Source organism: Pithys albifrons, chromosome 8, assembly GCF_047495875.1.
Source record: "Pithys albifrons albifrons isolate INPA30051 chromosome 8, PitAlb_v1, whole genome shotgun sequence".
NCBI classification, from domain to species: Eukaryota; Metazoa; Chordata; class Aves; order Passeriformes; family Thamnophilidae; genus Pithys; species Pithys albifrons.
The window spans coordinates 2,299,768-2,325,293 of record NC_092465.1 but is presented as its reverse complement, the minus strand read 5'-3'; the positions used below and the strand labels follow the sequence as shown (position 1 = coordinate 2,325,293).

General features: G+C 45.1%; 1 protein-coding gene across 2 annotated transcripts in view; it reads left to right on the top strand.

The window, feature by feature from the left end:
* EPC2 (enhancer of polycomb homolog 2) overlaps window positions 1-25,526 on the top strand; it is a 47,257-nt gene that overhangs the window by 16,576 nt on the left and 5,155 nt on the right. For both annotated transcript variants that reach the window (XM_071562420.1, XM_071562421.1), the window contains exons 2-12: window positions 3,228-3,387; window positions 10,955-11,100; window positions 12,809-13,015; window positions 13,587-13,735; window positions 14,327-14,459; window positions 15,349-15,537; window positions 15,799-15,888; window positions 16,885-17,030; window positions 17,111-17,454; window positions 23,140-23,276; window positions 24,934-25,093. In XM_071562420.1, the coding sequence (XP_071418521.1) occupies window positions 3,228-3,387; window positions 10,955-11,100; window positions 12,809-13,015; window positions 13,587-13,735; window positions 14,327-14,459; window positions 15,349-15,537; window positions 15,799-15,888; window positions 16,885-17,030; window positions 17,111-17,454; window positions 23,140-23,276; window positions 24,934-25,093 (1,861 nt within the window). The remainder of the gene's footprint in view (window positions 1-3,227; window positions 3,388-10,954; window positions 11,101-12,808; window positions 13,016-13,586; window positions 13,736-14,326; window positions 14,460-15,348; window positions 15,538-15,798; window positions 15,889-16,884; window positions 17,031-17,110; window positions 17,455-23,139; window positions 23,277-24,933; window positions 25,094-25,526) is intronic.

Sequence of the window (25,526 nt, the reverse complement as noted above, 5' to 3'; positions counted from 1 at the left end):
CTATTGTCACATTTTTGGGAGCCCTTTGTGTTCTTACTCCGGTGTTACTACAGCTGAGAAAACCTGAATTACTCATCAAGGCTGTGCAGCTGAAAGGGGTGTTGAATTCTGGTTTCTGTGTCCTCCTTTTCTGAAAGTTAAACCTTATTTACCTTACCTGGTAATGCTGTCCCCAAACTTCTCAAAGTTCCTGAGGAACTCTCAGTCTGAAAGTTAAACCTTATTTACCTTACCTGGTAATGCTGTTCCCAAACTTCTCAAAGTTCCTGAGGAACTCAGTCTGAAAGTTAAACCTTATTTACCTTACCTGGTAATGCTGTTCCCAAACTTCTCAAAGTTCCTGAGGAACTCAGTCTGAAAGTTAAACCTTATTTACCTTACCTGGTAATGCTGTCCCCAAACTTCTCAAAGATCCTGAGGAACTCTCAGTCTGAAAGTTAAACCTTGTTTACCTTACCTGGTAATGCTGTCCCCAAACTTCTCAAAGTCCCTCAGAAACTCTCAGTCTGAAAGTTAAACCTTATTCACCTTACCTGGTAATGCTGTCCCCAAACTTCTCAAAGTTCCTGAGAAACTCAATCTGAAAGTTAAACCTTATTTACCTTACCTGGTAATGCTGTCCCCAAACTTCTCAAAGTCCCCAGAAACTCTCAGTCTGAAAGTTAAACCTTATTTACCTTACCTGGTAATGCTGTCCCCAAACTTCTCAAAGTTCCTCAGAAACTCTCAGTCTGAAAGTTAAACCTTATTGACCTTACCTGGTAATGCTGTCCCCAAACTTCTCAAAGTTCCTCAGAAACTCTCAGTCTGTCAGTGGGTTGTCAGCGTGGCTGAAAACTTTGGGAAAAAATGAGGGAACTGCCCGTGGTGCTTCTGGCAAAACAGAGTTAGTCCATCATGAAAACAGGTGGAAACTGGAGATTTTTGGGACATGGAGAAGTCCTGGCTGAGTGTCTGGTGTTGGGGCTGGACAGATCCACTCCCAGGAGTCCCTGACAGCAGCTCTGTGGGGCTGATTGTTCATACCCAGCTCTGGGGACATCACTGGAAGCAGCACAGCAATGAAACCACCCTTGTTTAGCTGAATTACTCAGCACTGCACACACATTTTAGTGGTGGAGTGACAGATTTACTCAGTGTGGAGGAACTCAGGCAGCTCCCACCAGCTCTTGGATTGCATGCTTGGCTTAGCTCTGCTAACATTCCCTTGGGAGCCTGGGAGATTGATTTAATGCTGCCTCATCTGCTGCAGGAGATTCCCAAAGCTGCTCTTCCACTCACTGATTTGCCACATTCTCATTTTGCAGGAATTGCATTATTTGTGTTTCTGCAAATCTTGATATTTAAGAGGGGATAATTTATTCAGTATCATTTACATATTTTCAGGGAGCTGTTTATGTTCACTGCCCTTTTTGAAATGCAGTTCTGTGGAATTACAGAGGGGGAAATGCTGGTTTTGGGAGAATTTCCCAAGTGTGTAGTGTCAGACTGCCCTGGGTGCAGAGTGCACTGGAACGTGGTGTCAGTCAGAGAATCCCAGAATTAGTTGGGTTGGAAAAGACCTCTGAGATCAGCAAGTCCAAGCCTTGGTCCAACCCCACTGTGATCACCAGCCCAGGGCACAGAGTGCCCTGGGCTGGTGATCACAGTGGGGTTGGATCAAGACATGGTGGATTCTCACTCAGTGTCACATCCATAGAATCACAGAATGACAGAATGGATTGGGTTGGAAAAGCCCTCTGAGATCATCAAGTCCAATCCTTGATCCAACTCCAGCCCCTTTACCAGATCATGGCACTCAGTGCCACGGCCAAGCTCAGCTGAAAAATCTCCAGGGATGGGGAATCCACCCCCTCTCTGGGCAGCCCATTCCAATGCCTGAGCACTCTCTCTGCAAAGAATTTCTTCCTGATCTCCAACTTCAATTTTCCCTGGCAGAGCTTGAGCCCATCGTGCCCCCTTGTCCTATTGCTGAGTGCCTGGGAGAAGAGACCAACCCCCACCTGGCCAGAATTTCCCTTCAGGGAGTTCTGGGTCACAGGATTGTGCAGTTGCTGAGTTATGGGATCATGGAGTTATGGGGCCATGGAATGACAGGGAGGAGGGAGCAGAAGGGCAGTTCCAGGCTCTCCAGAGGGGCCTGGAGTTCGCTGCCAAGAGGGAAAAGGAGAGGTGAGACCTGGGATTGAACCCTCTGGAGAACCTTGGTGTGGTTCCTGAAATTATGGGGGAATTGTGGGATCACAGAATCACAGAATGGATTGGGTTGGAAAAGCCCTCCAAGATCATCAAGTCCAATCCTTGGGCCAACTCCAGTCCCTTTACCAGATCATGGCACTCAGTGCCACGGCCAAGCTCAGCTGAAAAACCTCCAGGGATGGGGAATCCACCCCCTCTCTGGGCAGCCCATTCCAATGCCTGAGCACTCTCTCTGCAAAGAATTTCTTTCTGCTCTCCAACTTCAATTTCCCCTGGCAGAGCTTGAGCCCATCATGCCCCCTTGTCCTATTGCTGAGTGCCTGGGTATCCTTTTAAGAGAGAAGTTACAGGTTAATTCTGACTTGGATTAAATGTGTTTCACTGAGTTAACTGTTAAAATTGTGTGTGAAAAAACCTTTGTCAACCACTGCATTTATCATGTTCTTCATTTCACTTGAGGTGATTCTGTGGAATTTGTGCCTTCTGTCCCATAAGAATAAAATGAAGTGATACCTGCTCAGGGAGTCCTGGCTTTTCAGGTGTTGGTCTGTGGGAAGTTCTAAAGAAAGCAGGCCAGGAGGATTGCTGGGTAGACAGGAATGATGAAATTTGCTATTCCTCTGGGTTAATAATCCTTTCAAGGCCTGAGCATGCCTGTTTTCTTTCTGACAGGTGTGAGTGGGTTTGGCTTTCACCAGCCCTAATTTTCTACTACCGTGTCATTTGAATGTTTGTCTTTTTCCCAGTGTGGTGGAAGGTGTGGGCTATTGTCTGAACAAAGAATTCTCTCTATTCCTTTGTACTTCTGCTCCTACACTCTGATTCCCATGAGTCAGGACCCCCAGGGAACACTGAATGGTGCAGAAAAGTCCTGGGAGGTGCTGCTGCCCCCTGAAATCCAGCAAAGCCTCAACTCTTGTTACCTGAGAGTCCTGTGGAACACCAGGAAAACAGCAGGAGGAAGGATGAGCCTGGCTGTGTGTGCACTGATACCTGAACAAACCACCTTTTCCCTTTTCCTCCCCCAGGAACATCATTTGCAGCGGGCAATCTCAGCACAGCAGGTTTTCCGAGAGAAGAAGGAGAGCATGGTCATCCCCGTGCCCGAGGCCGAGAGCAACGTCAACTACTACAATCGTTTGTATAAAGGAGAGTTCAAACAACCAAAGCAGTTCATTCATATCCAGCGTGAGTAGCTGCTAAACGTTGCCTTTGTCCTGGGCTGGTGTGTCTCTCTGTCTATCTGTTCCCCTTTGTTTAACCTTCACATGGTCTGAGGGCAGAGTTGCTACAACATCCACGAGGTGGGAAAGCTCAAAAATCCAAGAGGGATTTATTTCTGTGTGTACTTTCTCAAGTTCTGGAGGGATTTAAGGCTGTGAGTGAGGGTTTTCCTGCTGTGTTTGGTTTGGGGCTCTGTGTGTCCATGTGCAGGAACTGGTGAGCTTTATCCTGCCTGTTGGGCTTCCAGGATTGTGGTTTTTTCCTCCCTAATCCTGGGAAGGAAGAGCTGATCTAGCCTGGCTGCCTCCGAGTTGCTTATACTGATGGGAGGGAGTGGAGGAGAGGTCTGGAATTCCTGTCGACTCCAAAGTTTTATATAAATGGAGATCAACAAAAGAGAAGAGCTTTGGTAATGAAATCACCTTCATTCTGCTGCTCCTCACAGAGTTCTGCAGGTTCCCTCTAGCTTGGATCTGTTCTGGGCTATGGGGGGCAGTTACTTTTCTCTGAGTTTGGATAGAAGTGAAGAATTCCCTTTCAGTGGGGAACTCTGAGCTTATTTTCCAGATAAAGTGAAGTATCATCCTGTAGGAGTTTAGCTTATGTCTTAAAAGACCTAATTAATCTAAACTTGTGGTCTCTGGAGTAATTAAACACTTCCTTTGGTTGATGGTCTGTTGACAAGTGACACACTCAGATAGTTCAGTTGTTCCTTGGCACACAAACCATGTTTGTGCTTTGCTGCTGGTGGTTTAGGGGGTTGTTTTGTGATTTGTTCTCCTCCCAGAGTTATCTTTGTATCAAAACTTTTCATTCACTTGTTGCACCGTTTCTCACCAACACGGTGAAGTGCCCAATTTATTCCATGTTTTTACAAAATAGGAGGTTTTTGGAAAGAATGTCCTGGGGGAACTCTGCTACAGTAGAGACTGTGGTGGTGATGTGAGAAATGAGCTAAAGGGAAACCTGCAAGAAAGGCAGGTTGAATTAACTGCAATGAAGCTGCTGATGGAGGAATGTGTTTTATTCTCTTCTTTGTTGGACATTGCCAGAAACACTGTGAATGCTGTTAATAAACATGTCCAAAATGTTAAATACATTACACCAAAATGTTCTTTGTCTTGTTGAGACTCACAGCCTTTCTGGACAGAATTACAGGGGGTATTTGAGCTGAAGATAAATACCAGATACTGCTCCAAGATAATTTCCCCCACATATTCTGGTTGGAGTAGGTGTGAAATAAGGCAGCCTTATGCTACATAAACTACTTAGAAATTCTGCTTTAATGCTAAAAGCACAAAAAGCCACAATGCCCAACCTGGCCAGGGAAATGACATAAACTGGTGTAAAATGCCAAGAGGCCACATGCTGTAATCCATCCTTACTGGTGGTTACTACAGGGAAATTGTGCTTTGCTGATCATTTGGGAGCCCAAGATTTCAATATTTCTTTGCATTCTTCTGTTTAGATCAGTGGTTCAAAGCAAATAAAATTAATTTCCTTATAAAGCATGGAGTTTGTGACTAAGCACAGTCCAGGTGTTGGTTGACCTCAGTAGTTCCGTTCAGTGGAGCTGCATGTAAAGCAAAAGCCTTGGACTATTCTAATTATTCCAGCATATTTAATAATTTCCCAAGAATGTTGGTAATTTCAGTAGCACCCAGATGGGTTGTGAGTTATTGACATGTAGCAAGGAGGGTAAATTAGAACACTTGCACCTTGCTGGAATTACAGCTGAGGGGGTGTAGGAAAATAAGAGTCACTCATGGAAACAATAAGAGTGTTCAGTCAGTTGTGTGGGATGAACTCCAGTCACCTTTAAAAAGGTGAACTTGGTGGCAGAAAGCTTATCTTTTATTTTTTGGTTAGAAGAACCTCTGTGTTCATCATTTCCTGGCTTGGCTCAGGGCACAGTGCTGGTGTTGGCACAGGATGGCAGTGGGCAGGGAAACCAGTGGAACTGCTCCTTTATTTCAGTGGGAACTCGTGCCCGTGGCAGCCTCAAATGAGTGTGGAACCACAGCCTTAATTTAGTCAGCTAAATGAAATTAGTTAATTTAGTTGAGCTAAACCCAATTCAGCGTAACTGAGCAACAAATTGCATTTGTGGGAGTTGGTGTATAAACTCAGCTCCTGGGGGAGCTCAGGTAAACAACAGCAAATCCCTGTGGCAGGTGCTGCTGTCAGGAGTGGCTGGAGGGGAGGGGATGTGAGCTGGGATCACAGAATCATAGAATGGATTGGGTTGGAAAAGCCCTCTGAGATCATCAAGTCCAACCCTTGGGCCAACTCCAGTCCCTTTACCAGATCATGGCACTCAGTGCCACGGCCAAGCTCAGCTGAAAAACCTTCAGGGATGGGGAATCCACCCCCTCTCTGGGCAGCCCATTCCAATCCCTGAGCACTCTCTCTGCAAAGAATTTCTTTCTCATCTCCAACTTCAATTTCCCCTGGCAGAGCTTGAGCCCATCGTGCCCCCTTGTCCTGTTGCTGAGTGCCTGGGAGAAGAGACCAACCCCCAGCTGGCCAGAACTTCCCTTCAGGCAGTTCCAGACAGTGCTGAGGTCACCTCTGAGCCTCCTCTTCTCCAGGCTGAACACCCCCAGCTCCCTCAGCCTCTCCCCACAGCACTTGTGCTCCAGTCCCTTCTCCAGCCTCGTTGCTCTTCTCTTCTCAGTTGGAATGGAAGAGACCTCTGAGATCATCAAGTCCAACCCTTGATCCAACCCCACTGTGATCACTGTGGCACTCTGTGCCCTGGGCTGGTGATCACAGTGGGGTTGGATCAAGACATGGTGGATTCTCTGTCCCTGGAGGTGTTTAAGAGGACACTCAGTGCCACATCCAGTCCCTTCTCCAGCCTCATTGCTCTTCTCTGGCCCCGCTCCAGCCCCTCAAGCTCTTGCCTCAACTGAGGGGCCCAGAACTGAACACAACACTCAAGGTGGGGCCTCCCCAAGGCAGAGTCCAGGGGAAGGGTCACTGCCCTGGGCCCTGGGATGGTGGGTTTGCAACAGCAACCAGCAAATCAGCAAGTTCTGTGCCTTCCTGGAGCAAACTTTGTCCTGCAGAAACATGGAGTGTGGAGAGCTGCTGATGGTCTGGAGGAAGAAGGCTGGATTGATCAGTCCAGTCATGAGAATACCCCAGGAATTGGCAGGAGCTGTCTGAGCTGGCAGAGGGTGGTGGGACTGACTAGTGACAGGTCGCCTGGACATGGGGCTGGTCCTTCAGCAGTCCTGGCAGGTGGGAATGGGCAGCTCCAGCTGTTCCCATGTCACAGGCAGGAGCAAAGGGGTGATGGGCACCAGCCCTGGCAGGTGGGAATGGGCAGCTCCAGCTGTTCCCATGGCACAGTCAGGAGCAAAGGGGTGATGGGCACCAGTCCTGGCAGGTGGGAATGGGCAGCTCCAGCTGTTCCCATGGCACAGGCAGGAGCAAAGGGGTGATGGGCACCAGTCCTGGCAGGTAGGAATGGGCAGCTCCAGCTGTTCCCATGGCACAGGCAGGAGCAAAGGGGTGATGGGCACCAGCCCTGGCAGGTGGGAATGGGCAGCTCCAGCTGTTCCCATGGCACAGGCAGCAACCAGGGGGTGATGGATGATCCCATAAACCACCTGGGTGTGGTGATGGCTTTCGAAGCCAGAGATCTACCCTGCTGTAGAGCCCAGCTCCAGGGTGGAAAATGGCTTTTCCTGGAGCAGTTGCAGGTCACTCAGTGCTTGGGGAAAGAAGAAAACTGGTGATTAAGGGTGTCACTGATGAAAGAGTGTTTTGAGGAGCAGTGTTAGATGAACTCCAGGGAAGGAGGACACTTCATGGGTGTCCCAGAGCTGTGACAAGCCAGTTTGGGATTGGTAATTCCAAAGGAGGAGTGGTAGCCTTGCATTTCCTGAGGCTCTCACACCCCCAGGCGATGCTGAGGGTTGGTGGCTCTCCTGCCTGCACTGGAACAGGTGGGATGCAGGTGCTGCTTCCACCACTGCAGTCCCAGAGAGCTGCAGCCTCTGTGTAACCCCCTGTCCCTGAAAGGGAACTCCACTGATAAATACAGGTCATGACAAATGGGTGGGGGCATTGCTGAGGACAGCAAAGCATTGCTGGAAGGCCTGGAGAGTGGGGTATGTCACAAGGGCCACTGGTGTTCTCACAGAAATGATGGGGTTTTGTTTAAGGAAGTGAGCCTGGGTTTGTTTGGTGTGTGGTGCTCCTGGTTTGTGCATGTTGGATGATGCCCTTTTATCTTGTCATCTTGGTTATTTGTCAAAATACTGAGCAGAGAGAGGGAGGGGCCTTCCTGCTCCTGGTTACCACTCACTTGAGCCTGTCTGGGTTTGTTCTGGGGGGGGGTTCAGGAAGGTGGGTGGTCCAAGACCTGTCAGTGTTGTGGAAGTGAAGGCAAGTTTACTGGCACTGCTCACAGTTATTGAGTGAACAGCCTCACATCCTCTCTGTCACAGGGATCCTCCTGCTCACTGATGCTCTGGGTTAGAAAAATAAATTTGAAACGTTTTGTACACAGGATTATTGAATTACCCACTGACAGGGAATAAATAGTTTGGCATCTTTCTTGTGCAAGAGCAAGATCTGTCTGAGGGCAAACAAGCAGTGCCTTTTCTAGGCTTTAATGGATTTCTGTGCTTTCTCACATCATCTCTGAGGACATTGTTAAACACCTGTTTTTTTGGAGTAGAGACACCTGTTTTATTTTAGAAAAGCTCTCCTGAAATAATGAGAATATCTAGTCTGTGAAATTGTGGCCACCTCCCTGAAGCAGAGTTGTTTGGATGTGATTTCACAGTGCACATTTGGGCTGTGGTAGTTCTGCAGGCTCTGGAGTGGTTAAAAAAAGCCCCCGGGTCAGTTTTCTCCCCCAGTTTTTGATTCCCACAGGCTGCCACTGGAGAGGGAGGGTCTGATGTTCTGAGCTGCAGTTTGAATGTAAGACACAGTTAATTGTTGGAGAGCTGTGGGTCACATGCCCAGTGAGTGTCTTAAATAAACCTGCCATGCACCTCGTATTACTGAATTAATAATATTAATAGTTGTACTTAGAATCATAGAATGGATTGGGTTGGAAAAGACCTCTGAGATCATCGACTCCAACCCTTGGTCCAACTCCAGTCCCTTTACCAGATCATGGCACTCAGTGCCACGGCCAAGCTCAGCTGAAAAACCTCCAGGGATGGGGAATCCACCCCCTCTCTGGGCAGCCCATTCCAATCCCTGAGCACTCTCTCTGCAAAGAATTTCTTTCTGATCTCCAACTTCAATTTCCCCTGGCAGAGCTTGAGCCCATCGTGCCCCCTTGTCCTATTGCTGAGTGCCTGGGAGAAGAGACCAACCCCCACCTGGCCAGAACTTCCCTTCAGGCAGTTCCAGACAGTGCTGAGGTCACCTCTGAGCCTCCTCTTCTCCAGGCTGAACACCCCCAGCCCCCTCAGCCTCTCCCCACAGCACTTGTGCTCCAGTCCCTTCTCCAGCCTCGTTGCTCTTCTCTGGCCCCACTCCAGCCCCTCAAGCTCTTTCCTCAACTGAGGGGCCCAGAACTGAACACAACACTCAAGGTGGGGCCTCCCCAAGGCAGAGTCCAGGGGAAGGGTCACTGCCCTGGGCCTGCTGGCCACGCTAGTTTGGATCCAGGCCAGGATCCCCTTGGCCTTCTTGGCCACCTGGGCACACTGGTGGCTCCTGTTGAGCTTCCTGTCCCTCAGTCCCCCCAGGTCCCTCTGCCTGGCTACTCTCCAGCCACTCTGTGCCCAGCCTGGAGCGCTGCAGGGCTTGGGGTGGCCAAAGGGCAGGACCTGCACTTGGCCTTGTTGAACCTCATCCCATTGGAATCAGCCCATCCCTCCTGCCTGTCCAGGTCCCTCTGCAGAGCCCTCCTGCCTCCCAGCTTGGTGTCATCAGCAAATTTGCTGCTGATGGACTCAATCCCCTCATCTAAAGCATCACTAAAGATGTTAAACAGAACTGGACCCAACACGGACCCCTGGAGACACCACTGGTGACCGGCCGCCAGCTTAACACACAGTTACAGCCCATTATTGAATTTTCTCAGATAAATTGTTGCAGTGTGTTTGCAGTGTGTGTTGGGCCAGAGAGCACAGAGTTGGTGCAGTTGGGCAGTGTCTCCTCTGAGAGGTCCCACTTGGAGCTGAGGGTGGGGAGGAGCTGCTTTTTGGCTGCATCTGGCTGAGTTTTCTTGCATAACAAATAGATAAATAATAGATAAACACTGGTAGTGGTTCAGCTGATTTATTGCAGTGGATTACAGAGAGAGTGGTCTTGGGCTGGGCTGAGGTGTGGAAAGAATATGCTGCTTATCACCTGACTCTGGGAGAGGAAATTCTGTAATTTACTTTAAAGGTGTTTTTCCAAGTGGTTTTCTTTTGCTCCTGGTCTTTCAGGTTTTTGTTCTGAGGTCCTGCCAGGGCAGCTCAGTAGCAGAGGATTCTGTGAAATCAGCACTATGGGTTAAGAGCCTGAAGATAAGATAGTGCTGTTTGTCTCATAAAAATAGAATGTATTTCAACAAACCTTCACTGCTCTCAGTACACGAACGTGTTGATTGAATTATTGGGAGTGTTGTAGCTCTTTATTAGGGTTTCATGTTAAGAATTCTTACTGTCACATGCAGTTTGCTTGTGTTTATTGTAAGATTCCATTTCTGCTGTGCTGTGTGAGTGGGAACTTCCTTCTGCTTTTAGCAGGACCAGGAATGTTGGCAAGTGTGGGAAATAATTAGCAGAAAGAAATAATTGTAAGAAGGACATGAGCTCTGCTGAGAAGTTGGGAACTCAGTATTTGGATGGTCTGGAGGAGCAATCAGGCTCTACATCTAGAGCTGAGCTGCTTTTGGAGAAGGAACAATTCCCATACAATTGGTCTGGCATTTTTACAACTAAATGAAGGGAAAAGTTTAGTCTGTTAAATATTTTAAGGTTTGTTGAACTGCTTGAAAACGGGCAAGTGAAGTTATATTGGAACTTCAGTGTAAGTCCTTTTACCAAGTCTGGAATTGTATGGAAAATTGTCAGAATTGTTAATGATCTTATTCTAAAGGAGCTGTATTGTAACAGCATTAAGGAGCATCTTTGCCCTTGTTTGCAGAGAAACATTAAAGTTTCCAACAGCATTAAGAAGCATCTTTGCCCTTGTTTTGCAGAGAAACATTAAAGTTTCTAACAGCATTAAGAAGCATCTTTGCCCTTGTTTTGCAGAGATATATTAAAGTTTCTAACAGCATTAAGAAGCATCTTTGCCCTTGTTTTGCAGAGATATATTAAAGTGTCTCTGCCTCTGGTAATTTTTTAAATTAAAGCTTTTTTTTCTGTCACCCCTTCAAGCCACTTAAAGTGAAACTCCGTGGATTCCCTTCATGCTGGAAGTCTGAGACAAGCAACTTCTGAGTGTTGTCTCTTAGAGATATGCAAGTCTGGAATTGTGTCAGTCACTTTGATTGTGTCTCCCCAGTGTGTTCTTTACCAAACATTTCAATCCTTGCCTTGTGTGTGTGTTTTTGTTCCAGCCTTTAATCTGGACAATGAGCAGCCAGATTATGACATGGACTCTGAGGATGAGACCCTCCTGAACAGGCTGAACAGGAAGATGGAAATCAAACCACTGCAGTTTGAAATAATGGTTGACAGGCTCGAAAAAGCCAGTTCTAGTCAGGTATTGTGTGGAGAAATCCCTGAGCTTTTTGGTGATTCTGTGGGTGGGTTCTGGGTGGGTGTTTGGTTTCCTGCTCAGGGGATCAGAGTGGGAGTGTGGCCTGACACAGAAATCACATTGCTGGTGATTATCAATAGTAGGAATTCAGAAAAACCCAGTGGGGAGGGAGCTTTGGGGGGGATACCTGGGGGGGAGTTTGGTTTAAATTTGAATTCCTGGCCAGAGGGTATTAGAGAGGACAACTTAGAGCTTGTTTTACCTGTGTGGGTGTGGAAGAAGCTCGTGGTGGTCACAGCCTGTATGGATTTGGCTATAAACACATGAAATCTAAATTCTTTGTTTCACTTGGTTCTAGTGGCCATTGCCTCCAGCTGATTTTTGATTTTTAGAAACTCAGAAGCACAGAGAGTGAACCAGCCCTTTGTTAATGTTGGGCCCTGGCAGTTTCTGCTGCCCAGAAGGGCCCCAGTGTCTGAATCAGATCCTGAGGGGTTCTGGGAGGGAGGGCAGTGCCTGCAGAAGGGCCCTAAAGCCCAAAAGATTCCTCTGAAAGGCAAGTTTGAAATCAGTGGTTACCTCTCAGTGAGAGGGAGGCTTTGTGGGAGTGAGAACTCCCCTGTGGGATGCACAGCTCAGGTCCTCAACCTCATGGGGGGTCAGTGCTGTGTGTCGAGGCCTAAATGTCACATCTACATCTTGGAGCAACTTTAACAAGGTAAATCTTTACCTTTTAAAGGCAGAGATTTCTTGCTGTGCTTAAGAAGGTGGGATGGGAAGGAAAAAAAAATTAGGGAACACATTGGATGGTACTTGTTGAACGTGTAGTTGGATCTCTCTGAGCTTTGGTACAGACACCCCTATTTTGGCTTTCAGTTAAAGCTGGTTATGCCTTTTCTAAGATTAATTAATTAATCCTCCTTAGCTGATTAATTGCTACCTGACTTGCTCAGGTAGCAAGTCATGGAGAAGATGAAGTGCTACCTGAATTCTGTTCTCAGTAATACCAGAGATACTATTTTATTTTTATTTAATGAGTGGGTTTAAGATGATATGAGCATGTTAAACTAATGTACTAGTTGGTCAGGGATGGGTTTGCATTTATTTTCAGTCTGGTTTCCATATAAAAACTGAACATAAAAGTTATCTTTAAGTTACCTCCTGCTGAAATACCTTGCCCAAGAATTGAGCAACTTTGTGTCTGAGCTGTAGTAAAAAGGGATAGTTATTATCCTTTTCTGTCACAAAGTAGACATTTTGGTGTGGAAAAACTTATCAATAAATTCACTTCAGAATATGTTCTGTCTGCTGTAAATTATCTTCTAAGGGAATCATCATTAACCTGCAAAGATTGATACATTAGTATTGGCTAACCAATAAACTTTAACTTTTTTTTTTTTAAAGAAAAGTAGTTCCTAAATCATGATCAGCAAACTGTAGTAAGTTGTTTATATCCTGTGCTTGTAGTTGTTTCAGTTTTCAGAGTTCATGGAAGTTGGAGGAAGTTCCAGAATATTGTGGGGAAGATGAGATGATGCTGGTTCAGAAAATTTGGGAACTATACATTAAACTTAGAAAGACCAACTGGTGGCTTAAGGACTTGAATTGACATCAATATTTTTCACTCCCTTGTGCTAGAAAACAATGTACAGGAGGTGTGGGAGTGTGGTGGCTTTCCCCACACCCTCACCTCCTCCCTGTCCTCCTGCAGCTTGTGACACTTCAGGAGGCGAAGTTGCTGCTAAATGAGGACGACTACCTGATCAAGGCTGTCTATGACTACTGGGTGAGGAAGAGGAAGAACTGCAGGGGGCCCTCCCTCATCCCCCAGATCAAGCAGGAGAAGAGGGACGGCTCCACCAACAACGACCCCTACGTGGCCTTCCGCAGGAGGACGGAGAAGATGCAGACGAGAAAGGTGACTTGGTTTTGTTTGGATCCCTGTCCAGCATCTTGTAGGGACAATTTATGTCCATTTTCTGCAGAGCTGGAGCTCAGGGCAATGCCTGGCACACAAACAAGCAGCTGTGGGTCTTGCTGGGTCACCAACTTCCCTTTCTGGGGAAAAAAGGGGAAAGGATCTTCCACTTGCCATGGAGTGAATAATTCAGGCTTCATGTTTGTAGCATGAAATGATTTGAACCAGGAAATCAGTACCTGACCAGCATTTTGCATCAGCTTTGTGCACATGAGTGGAATCAAGGTGGGGAAAGGGTTTTAGGAACCAAGCCATGGATTCCTTGTTCTGACAAACTCCCACTGGGTTTATGTGGAATGAGAGCAGACAAACCTGGGGGGAAATGGCTGAGGAGTTGGGGCTGAGGAGTTGGGGCTTCTTGTTGTGTTTGCCAGCTGGGCTATGCCTTAGATAAAGCTCCTTTGGAGGGTGCTCATGAGTCTCATTGGCAGCATTAGGGAACTCTGTTTTTGCAGTTTATGCCTCGTGGCTTTGGGGTTTTATTTCAAATGGGGTTTTAATCTCTCCACAGAACCGAAAGAACGATGAAGCATCTTATGAGAAGATGTTGAAGTTGAGGAGAGAGTTCAGCAGAGCCATAACCATTCTGGAGATGATTAAGAGAAGGGAGAAAACGAAACGGGAGCTGTTGCATTTAACGTTGGAGGTTGTTGAGAAAAGGTAAAATTGCAGATTACATTTGTAAGAAGTTACTCACAACACTGACGTTTTAAATGTCATTAAATGGGTTTGAAAGCATCTCCCAGAGGTTATTTGTGTGTGGGTGCAAGTCTTCTGCACACGTGGCTGAAGACTGACACACCACTTAAATACATACTCATGTATGACTTCAGAAGCCAAAATAAAAGGGGTTTGTGCAGACTCTTGGCCTTTCAGACATTTCCCAGTTGAAATGCAACTTCCTGAAGGGAAGTTCTGGCCAGGTGGGGGTTGGTCTCTTCTCCCAGGCACTCAGCAATAGGACAAGGGGGCACGATGGGCTCAAGCTCTGCCAGGGGAAATTGAAGTTGGAGATCAGGAAGAAATTCTTTGCAGAGAGAGTCCTCAGGGATTGGAATGGGCTGCCCAGAGAGGGGGTGGATTCCCCATCCCTGGAGGTTTTTCAGCTGAGCTTGGCCGTGGCACTGAGTGCCATGATCTGGTAAAGGGACTGGAGTTGGCCCAAGGGTTGGACTTGATGATCTTGGAGGGCTTTTCCAACCCAATCCATTCCATGGTTCTGTGATTATAGTCTTAATTCTGTTTTTTGAGGTACCATTTGGGTGATTTTGGAGGTGAAATCCTCAACGAAGTGAAGCTCAACAGACCTGAAAAAGAGATGGGCACAACTCCATCGTCTCTCCATAATGGAAATCATCACAAAGTTCAAGAATGTAAAGTTAAGGTGAGATGTTTTTCTGCTGTGAGTCTCTTTTTATTGAGCATATCATATATTTGGACATCCCAGCTTCGAGTCCAGGTGTGTTTTTGAGGCAAACAGCAGCTGTTTCAGCGTGCCTGGAGCGTTGGGCTGAGAGTGGAGGAGCTGGGAAGTTTGCATTTAGCACCCGCGACACCTAGTGGTCCTGGAATTCCACACAAAGCCCCTCTGCTTCTCCAGGAATTCTGCCATCCCTGTTTCCCTCTCCTGAGCTCCCTTACTGGACTTAGTTACAGTCAGACAGTTACTGATAAGTGGTAATTTGGGGTAAACTTAAACACTTGTCCAAAACTGCACTGACTTCTCCTTCAAGCTGAGAATTTTTTGCAAGTGAAATAATCTTTTTAAATGAAAGCTTTGAAGTTTAATGACTTCATTTGTGTTCAAGTGAACAGTTTAATATTGATGGAGTTGCTCACTGAAGAGGGTTTATGTTAGAAACATCTTAAATAGCCAAAGCAAATAACCGTTACGTCTGTTCCAAAGTATAAACCATATAAGAAACACAAAACAAATTAAATTGTTCCTATTGAACATGTCAGAGCAGTTCAGAGAATAGAAAGTGCTGTAGAAAAGCGAGATTTCAGAAAATAGTTGAAATAGGAATTCCAATTACAGTATACTGAGTGTACTGCAAAGCAAGGAGCCTTTTAAGTAGTCTTATGGCTTGAGAGCTTTCAGTTTGTTGATCAATTAATGTCCACAAAGACAACCAGAGGTTAAGTTGTAGTTTTTCATGTTTTGGATAAATTCTGCATGGTCTGTCTCAGATGTCAGCAGTCCTATCTTACTAATTAACCTTTCTCCTGCTCATGCCTCATTTATTTAAAGTATATGGTTTATTCCCCCCCAGCACCCCCATCACTCATCCCTGAAGGAGGAGGTGGCCGATGTTGTACGTCAGAAGAAGAAGTACCTGAAGAAGCCCAAACTGGAGTGTGTGGTGCCTGCCCAGCCCTCAGCTGAGCCCCTGCCTGTGCTCAGCAAGAGTGACATCAAACAGTACGACTTCCACAGCTCAGATGAGGATGAGTTCCCACAGGTACCAACTCTGCTGCAGCATCTCAGTGTTCTCACAGGAGAGGCTTCACTTGCCTGTCCTTTGGCCAGTCTGGCCTGTCCAGTGGATATATTTAAAATATCTCTGTATAAAGTATCAGTTTTTCTTCTAAGCAATGCTTTGAGAAGCTGCATTTACAATATCAACGTGGCAGGCTGTAATACAATTCTAAACTGTTATAGTAAGTAAAATTACACTGCATACATGTGGCAGGTGGGAGAATGACGTTGCTCTCTGGTCTAGGTACCCTCACCAGTGTCAGAGGCAGAAGAGGAGAACGACCCTGATGGCCCCTGTGCTTTCAGGAGAAGAGCAGGATGCCAGTACTACGCTGTAAGACTGTGCTGTTGGACTGGGGGTGGTTTGCCCGTGCTGGGGTGGGTTAAATTCAGGCTGGCATCGTGCTGGTCTCAACAGTTCTTCTGTTCCCACTGTGACCACCAAAGATCTGATGAATCCAGAGACCATTTTAATCCTTTTTGACCATTCCCCTCATGGTGCTGTTCTCTGTGGTTACCTGAAGGTGACACACTGTGTTTTCTGCAGACCAATTCAGCCACTGCTAAGCAGGGAAAGCATTTTCTTGTCTCCTCCCTTTCCTCAGCACATCCTTTCTTCCCAGCTTGGAGCTTGTTGGACTGAGATCCCAGTTGTCCCAGCTCTGAGCCCTGCTGGGATCCCAGCAGGGATTGAGTGGGGATGCCAGTGGAGCACAGGGCTTCCCTCTGTTGAGGGTATTTCCTGTAAATCACTGCAAGCTGTAGATACATTGCAAACCACGAGGCTGCAATTGCCAGAACATCCCTTTTCCTGCCTGGCTCCAGAGTCTCAGCTGAAGCTTCCCTCTGGATTTATCCTGCTCTCTCTTTCCCCTTAGCCTTAATTCCTTTACCAAAAGGAGCTGAGATGACTGGAAACTTGTATTTTCATTCCTTTGCTGTCAGAAGCAGCTTATTTAACAGCCTAAATGTTTAACCTTTCAGTTTCTTTGTCTTTTTAACCTACCAAAGCCATCTGAGTTTTGGTTAACTCAGCATAAATTGGTTGTCTCTACAGCACTGCATTTAACCTGATCACAGAAGTTGATAATGCACATTTATTAATCTGTCAGAAGACACTTCAGACAGCACAGAACATTTCTGCTTGTCAAGATGGAATCAAAGAATTGCAGGATAGTTTGTGGCTTCACAAATTCATGTTTTTTAAGAACATCTTCTGAGTTCTTTCATATTTGTGAAGTGATAGTTCAACCTGTGCATGCCAACCAGGAGTGCCCTCATCAAAGCAGAGCCTTAGAGTGTAAAATTGCCTGTTGTGTTTTCTCTCCAGCCTCGTTTGGACCAAATGAATCCTTCGTGTGAGAGCCCAGAGTTGGCAGAGTTGGACAAGCTGAGGTTCAGGCATTGCCTTACGACCCTGACAATTCCAAGGAGATGCATAGGATTTGCAAGGAGAAGGATTGGCAGGGGTGGAAGGTACAGTGGTGTTATTTCCACTCTCCATTCCCCCTTAAAGACTTGGAGATAATGCAACTAAAATGTCTCTTTTCCATCAGGGTTATAATGGACCGAATATCCACAGAACACGATCCTGTCCTGAGGCAGATTGACCCGGAAATGCTCAACAGTTTTTCAAGCTCTTCCCAGACTTTAGACTTTTCCTCTAATTTTTCACGGACCAATGCTTCCAATAAACATTGTGAAAACAGACTGTCCCTTTCAGAAATCCTAAGCAATATCAGATCATGTCGACTGCAGTGTTTTCAGCCAAGGCTACTCAACCTCCAGGACAGCGATAGCGAAGAATGTACCTCAAGGAAACCAGGGCAGACTGTGAATAATAAAAGAGTCTCTGCAGCATCTGTAGCTTTATTGAACACCAGCAAGAATGGCATATCAGGTAGGCAAGGATTTGAATTCTTCTGGAGCTTAAAATATTGAATTCTGGAGGTTTTACCTGTCACTGGATTGATGACATCAGCACTGGTGTGTATCTAAATTACAGGTTAAAATAACTAATTATATTGGGTTTATTACAATGTACAGAAATGTCCCACAAACAGTCCTGCTTTTATTTCACTTCCAGTAGAATTTGGGGAAGTGCTGGGTTCAGACACACATTGTTCAGAGGGATTCTGCTCATACTCAAAATTGCTGAGGTGTAATTGAGTGTTAATGACTCTCCTCAGTCTAACCAGGTTTAAAGATAGAAGAATTTTCTTTATGGATGCTGAAGAAAAGCCCTTGGTCTGTAAACAGCAGAAATGTTGACACTGGGAGCATCCACTGATGACACTGGAAGCATCCACAGATGGACCTTCCCTGTTAATTTTTCAGCAAATCATCAGGCACTGATTAAGTTTGGGAAATTTGTCTTTTCCCCTAAATGTCATCCCTGGCTCTCATAACCTTTGGTTTTATGGCCTGGCAGCTCCAGAAGAGCAAGACAGACATTGACACACTAAAATAATGATAATAAAAACGTTTCTTGTTGTGTCTTTACAATAATATAAATGCAAAACACTCCTGATCCTTGGAGACCCCTTGTTAGTGGTCTGGGTATGGCAGCACTGAGGTTGGAGTGAAAACAAGTCATTGTTTTAAGCTTGCATTAAATAGTCTTTGCAACACTTGCTCCAAGGGCTGGAGTTGTAGTTGCTCAAGTTTCAACGTTGTCACTTCTTTATGATGATAAAAGAATCATAATCATGTGATTCCTTAAAAAGCTGAACAATTGGAGATAAGGCAAGAGAGGTCTCTGAGCAAGCACCAACAACCACCTGAGTACACCCCTACTTTTGTGTATTGGAAACCAGCACTATTAAATAACAGAACAGGCTGACTCTGAATTCCATAATTAACTTCTGGTGGTTGTGGAATGGCCCATCCCTGTCACAGGCACTTGCAGGATATTTAATCCCCAGTAACATTCCTCTAGAATTCCTGTGTACAAATGAAATGTCTTGAACTGACAGAAACACAGAAATATTTATTCCAGCCTAATCCTTCTAGAACTTTTCAGGTTAGTCATTGTGACCTTTGTATTGTTCTCTTCCATTGTAACCTTTGTATTGTTCTCTTCCATGACCAGATTTGCACAGGAATATTTCTTCTGTATGAAAAAAACCAGATAGAATGTACTGTGACATTATTTTATATCATTATTTTTTTAAAAAGAACTTGAAGGCCTGGAGAGTTGCACCTGTAGCAGAAAGGGCAGTTGTGTGTGATGGGATTATTGATGAGCATCCAGAGATGTCTTGTTAAAGCAAGTGCAGAAAATAGAAGAGTTGAGGGTGTGAAACACAGACTGTGTTCTGTAAAGGACAGCAAGGGTTTAACTGTTGGCTCTTTATGTCACAAGAATGAGCAATTCTGCAGGATTCCTGTTTATTCCCTTCATTCCAGGAATAAAGGCATGACACCAAGGTATGGGAATTTCCTCAGAAAGATGTAGATTAAGCTGATTTTTTTATTTTCCTGAGGATTTTTTCCATGCTAATATAATAAATGCCAGTCAATTACTGAAGGATTAGGTGGGTGTAAAACTTTGAAGCTTTGAATTCTGCTCAGGGTGGAGTCTCCCTCAAAACTAGAGGAATATTTGGGGATGGGAGCTGATAAACCTCCTTCAGTAGCACATGGAGAAGGGAGTGAAGGAGGAAGGTTGAAGAGATTTGTGGAATCACAACTGGCTGGAGCACAAGGGAAAGTTGCAGCAGGGGAAGGGAATTCCAGGGGCTGGGAAGATAAAACAAATGAGAACAGTGCTAATTAATGAAGGATCTTCAGGGAAAGGGCAGCCCTGTGTTGGGTGGACACTCAGAAATAAAACATGAGCCCTTCCTGAGTCAGGTAATGCCCATCCACAAGAATAAAACCTGAATTACCAATAATTTTCCATGTAGCACCAGCACAAGTCATACCATGTGTGGGCTGCAGGATTTGCACTGTTTGGGACAGAGAACTGAAGGAAAGAGTAAAGAAATCCACATTTAATTGTGGAGAGGCTGTAGAGAAACAGCTGAAAAATACATTAAACCAAATGTGATGGGTCTGAGCCTCTTTGTGCAGGAATAGCAATAAACTTGAGTTATAATTTTAAAAATCACCTGGGGAATACATTTAGAGTAGAGATGCCTCAGTAGCTGAAGGACATTATGCAGGGAAATTTATGGCTGTTCATCCCAGATTTAAATTACAAACCAGATCTGTAGTTCTGGTGCAGGATCAGACACAGACAAGGGAATTCCTCCCCAGGTAACTGAACCAGCAGGAGGCACCACTTGGGTTTTCTCATAGTAAATAGTGACTAAATTTGAACAGGGCTGGAAGGAAACAGGGGCAGCACTTAAACTATTTTATTTTATTTTATTTTATTTTATTTTATTTTATTTTATTTTACTTTATTTTATTTTATTTTACTTTATTTTATTTTACTTTATTTTATTTTATTTTACTTTATTTTATTTTACTTTATTTTACTTTACTTTATTTTATTTTATTTTATTTTATTTTATTTTATTTTATTTTACTTTATTTTATTTTGCTTTATTTTATTTTACTTTATTTTATTTTTTTATTTTACTTTATTTTATTTTACTTTATTTTATTTTATTTTATTTTATTTTATTTTATTTTATTTTATTTTATTTTATTTTATTTTTGTTTTAGGGAAATCTGGGAGTTGGTTTCAGTGCACAAGAATATTTAAAATTACCTCTGCCTTTTATTTTTAGCTGTGTTAATAAAGCAGCTCTTCCTCTGCTGTTTCCTCAAACATGGTACAAACAGACTTAATTTTAAAAATGTGTGACCAGACTTTTCTTGAAAGTGCCTCATCAGTGCATGAATAAAGAACCAATTTTTGGAGCTAATTAACTCTTGCTCATGTCACAAGAACTGCAAGTGGGAAAACCATGTCCCTGGATGCAGGACAGCTATTCCCAGCTGAAGAATTCTGCTTATGGAACAAACTTTTACCTTTTAGAGGTATTTTTTCCCCAGCATTAAATACTGTGTAGAAGTAATTAATGAAATGTCACTTTTGGGGCAGCCTGAAAGATGATCTTTGATTAAAGGCTGCAAATCCTGAGAGAAGTGACATAATAAAGCAAACCAAAGCTGTCAGGGAGGGAGACTGAATTTCCCAGTGCCTTTTTTGCCCTGTGGTGGGAGAGATCTCAGCAGTGGAACCACAGAGCACTGGCACTTGATCTCACCTTAAATGCTGCCTTGGGACATGAGAAAAATCTGATTTTTGGGGTTTTCCCCCCCCTCTTTAGGGCCCTTCAGTTGTTTGCTTTGGCAGAAGAAGCAAATGATATTAAATGTGCTAATGAACATCTGCTGGTTTATAACAGGGGGAACAGCTGAGCTGAGTGTGAGCACTGAGTAAATACCTGATGGAAGGAGTGAGCTGAGAGAAATCCAAATATGTGAGGCAGAGTGAGGGATGTTACATGGCTGGAGTCTCCCTCCCTGCTCCTTGGAGTGGTGTTCCCTGGCCTGTGCAAACTGGGAAGGGAGGGACACTGAAAATACAGAATATAACCTTGTTCTGGGAAGGGTTTTTTATAAAACAAAAGGCATCATGTGGAATTTGTTACCCCAGAACTTTAAAGTAGAAATACATCTATATGTGATATTCCATAATGCTGTTCTTGGCCCTGTTGCCTGTAGGAATGCAACATGTTTGGAAAATTGTGGTAAGGGGATTTAGCAGGTTAGGCTGACTGAACTTGGAGTTCAGTGGTGAGAATCTGCAAGAGGAACAAAGTAAAGCTGAATGCAAAATAAATCTGATCTTAGAATAGGCTGGAAATTGTAATATCACTACAGTCTAAGAGGAGTGACTATTACATAATGTGGTTGAAACTTTATTAAATGGTGCAGCAGGAGAGGAGAAGTTTCAGCACCAATTTCTAAGCAGTCACAGTCCTAATTTTGGTATTTTTTCATAATGGAATTTCAAGGCAAGTGTCACTGGGAAATGCTCAAGCCAGACCCTGAAAAATGGATCACTCACTCTGTATTTTAATGTTAACTCAGTGTCTCTTGATAGGAGGACATTGCAGAATCCAGGTGTTTGAGGTGCTGGACAGCTTCAGTCTTGGACAAACAGGGTTCAGGATAAACTGCTGGAATGGATTCAGGGGAGTCTTTGAGAAGTGAATTCTCTCTTTGCTTCCTCCTAAGGGAACTCAGTTCTTAGGTTGGCATCACCTGCACAAAACTCAGGTTTTACCACGAAACACTTGACAGTGTTTCCAGTTTACTAAGTGTGCAGTTCTTTGGGGGAGAATATTAACAACAGCCTTTCTAACTTCATTCTTTATGTGTTAGGAATATGAGACTGCTGGGGTGGCACTAACCTGGTGCCACTCCCGAGCTCTTACTCCATTTAGAACAAATAATTGGCAGAGAAAACCCTGGTCAGGTGAAACGTGAGTGAATCCTTCAGGAAAGGTGTGAAGTTGGAAGGTCAGAATAGATTTGCCAAATAGATGAATAGTCCTCTGAGCTGAGGGCTGGTCTAGAACTGCAGACTGGTTAGATCTCAGTCCTCTCAGCTGAGGGCTGGTCTAGAACTGCACAGACTGTTCAAATCTCAGTCCTCTGAGCTGAGGGCTGGTCTAGAACTGCAGACTGGTTAGATCTCAGTCCTCTGAGCTGAGGGCTGGTCTAGAACTGCAGACTGGTTAGATCTCAGTCCTCTCAGCTGAGGGCTGGTCTAGAACTGCAGACTGGTTAGATCTCAGTCCTCTGAGCTGAGGGCTGGTCTAGAACTGCAGACTGGTTAGATCTCAGTCCTCTCAGCTGAGGGCTGGTCTAGAACTGAGGGCTGGTCTAGAACTGCAGACTGGTTAGATCTCAGTCCTCTGAGCTGAGGGCTGGTCTAGAACTGAGGGCTGGTCTAGAACTGCAGACTGGTTAGATCTCAGTCCTCTGAGCTGAGGGCTGGTCTAGAACTGCAGACTGGTTAGATCTCAGTCCTCTGAGCTGAGGGCTGGTCTAGAACTGCAGACTGGTTAGATCTCAGTCCTCTCAGCTGAGGGCTGATCTGGAACTGCACAGACTTGTTCAAATCTCAGAATTCTGGTGTTCTCCACTGCCAGGCTTGTGCTTCCCTGTAAGTCCATCCTGGTGTCAGGGGAAGGGACAATAAGGGACTGTAGGAAAGGAGGTTGCACAGGAATAAACCCCGGTGCTCACCGGGAGAGCAGAGCCCAGCTCAGCCCACTGTGCTTCTTCCTCAGCTCTGATTTTCAGGACCTGTTCGTTTTCTGGAAGCCAGGAACTATTTTCTCTAAGTTTTGCCTCAAGCTACTGGAGAGAAAACCACCAAAGAAACTGCTCAAAAGCAACAAAAGCTCTGAGTTCTTTTGTTTATAAACCAATTCGATGTAAGAACACAACAAACAAACATTGTGTTCTCTTTACATAAGAATAGATGAAGATCTTTGGAAGCGTCTGACACAATGCATGTTGTCTTTGAGCACTTGTTATTCCAACTGATGCACTGTTGCCTTTCAGATGTTTGTGTGCAGGGCTGTGTAACTCTGCTCCCCTTTCTTTCCCGTAGTCACAGGGGGTATCACAGAGGAGCAGTTCCAGACACACCAACAGCAGTTGGTGCAAATGCAGAGGCAACAGCTGGCTCAGCTGCAGCAGAAACAGCAGTCCCAGCATTCCTCCCAACAGGCACATCCAAAAGCACAGGTACTGCCCCTCGGTGTCCTCCCTGTGCCCCTTCCCTCCTGCTCCCTCTGCTCATCCCTTACAGACTAAACACAACACCCCGGTAAGGGTGTTACGTTACAGAGTGAGTGCTGAATGGTTTTAGGCAGGTTTTATATTTGTTTTTTACAAGTTGTACAGCATGGCTGCATTTTGGAAGCTGAGTGAGAGGCTTCCCAGTTTGCTGTGCTCTCTGGGCAGTGCAGGAACCCCTCAGGTCCAGGAACCAGTGCCCTCAGGTCACACTTGTCACTGGTTTTACCTCCTGAGGAGCCTCCTTTAGTGAGATTACCCTGTGGGGTAAAGCACTATTATGGTGAGCTCCTGTTGGGAGCAGATGTTCAGTGAGTGCTCAGAATTGGTACCTCTGAGAGGAAAACCAGCTTTACCTATTTGCATATTCTGTCTTCTAAAAGAATCCCATTTTTCCTCTGTAATACCTTACAAAGGAGCAATGTTTTCCCATTGTGTTGCTGTTCTGTTACTTTCTTACCAAGAAAATAAAAAGAGCTTTTGCTGTTGCCTCTTACTGGGAAATGTATTTTACTTGGAGCATTTAATATCTTAATTGCTTGTGCTGTTTGTCCCTTTCCCTCAGTGTTTTCTACTGCAATTAGTCAGGGATTCTGTGTTGGCAGATACTGATGACATTTTTTAAATGTAAGGAGACAGTGCCAGAATATTTAAACAAAAGAAATGAAATTTGGATCTTTAAAACACTCTAAGCTTCTATGCAAAGTCATTTCTTAAGTTGAAATAAAATAATTAATTGAAATGGCAGAATTAACACTTTTTTTCCAGTAAGACTGGTAAGACTTTTCAGTACAGAGAAACTGGACTGATGGATAATTCCAGAATGAGGAGGGCACAAATTGCTGTGGTCCAAATCACTCCCTGTGAATGGATGTAGGATAAAGACTAAACATCCTTTAGATTTGCAATTGCAGAGTGTTTGTTGCCTGGAGACAGAAGAGAGGAGACTTAAGAAACTTAAGGCATAATCATCATCTTAAAGGAAACTTCTCAAACACCACAGAATCCAGAGTGGTTTGGGTTGGAAGGGACCTCAAACCTCATGTATTCCCACCCCTGCCATGGGCAGGGACACCTCCCACTGTCCCAGGTGGCTCCAGCCTGGCCTTGGACGCTCCCAGGGATCCAGGGGCAGCCACAACTTCTCTGCCCAACCTGTGCCAGGGCCTGCCCACCCTCACAGCCACCAATTCCTTCCCAATATCCCACCTGTTCCCAATATCCCATTCCCTGTGTCCTGTCCCTCCATCCTTTGTCCCCAGTCCCTCTCCAGCTCTCCTGGAGCCCCTTCAGGCCCTGCCAGGGGCTCTCAGGTCTCCCAAAACCTTCTCTGTTCTCCAGGTGAACAACACATGACAAAAGTGATCTGTTGTGCTGAGAACTGCACTTGCCACGGAGTGGCTGAATTGGGCAGGACTTGCCCAACACTCATTTATTTGGCCACTGATGTTCAGCTTCCCATCAGCCTTGTGACACTGAAATACTTAATATTCCAGTAGAACAAGAATATATTTATGTGCACTACAGCAATCCTAATGTTAATTCCATTTTGTGCTTAAATAACTATGAAAACCACATTTTTTTCCTTCTTTTTCTCCCCCCCCAGGGCTCCAGCACCTCTGACTGCATGTCCAAAACCCTGGACTCAGCCAGTGCCCACTTTGCTGCCTCTGCAGTGGTCAGTGCCCCTGCCCCTGGCCGCAGTGAGGGCACGAAGGAACCCAGCACCAGCCACAACAACATCAACGGGGTTGTCCAGCCTTCAGGTGATGAGCTTGAACCTCCTGCTCTACCCTGAGCCAAGAGTATCAGCTGATCTTTCTTATCGGCTGGTTTCTGGTTTTTAAAGTGCTATTTAATAAAGAAATCAAATATATTAGGTGTGATAGTTTTAAATATCATTCTCTAAAGTCCTCTTGGGCAGTGTTGTGTGTCACAGAATACCCTGAGCTGGAAGGCACCCATAGGGGTCATCCAAGTGCAGCTCCTTTTGCCCTGCCCAGGACTGCCCAGGAATCCCACCCTGTGCCTCGGAGCCTTGTCCAATATATCTTGTTAATATGGATATAAAGCTCCCAAGTACTCTCTTACATTTGTTTTTCCTTTGGTGTATCTTTGAATGGTCTATTATGATCAAAAGTGCAACAGCATTTTAAAACCAGTCTGAATATGTAATGAAAAAAATAAACCAATGGCTTA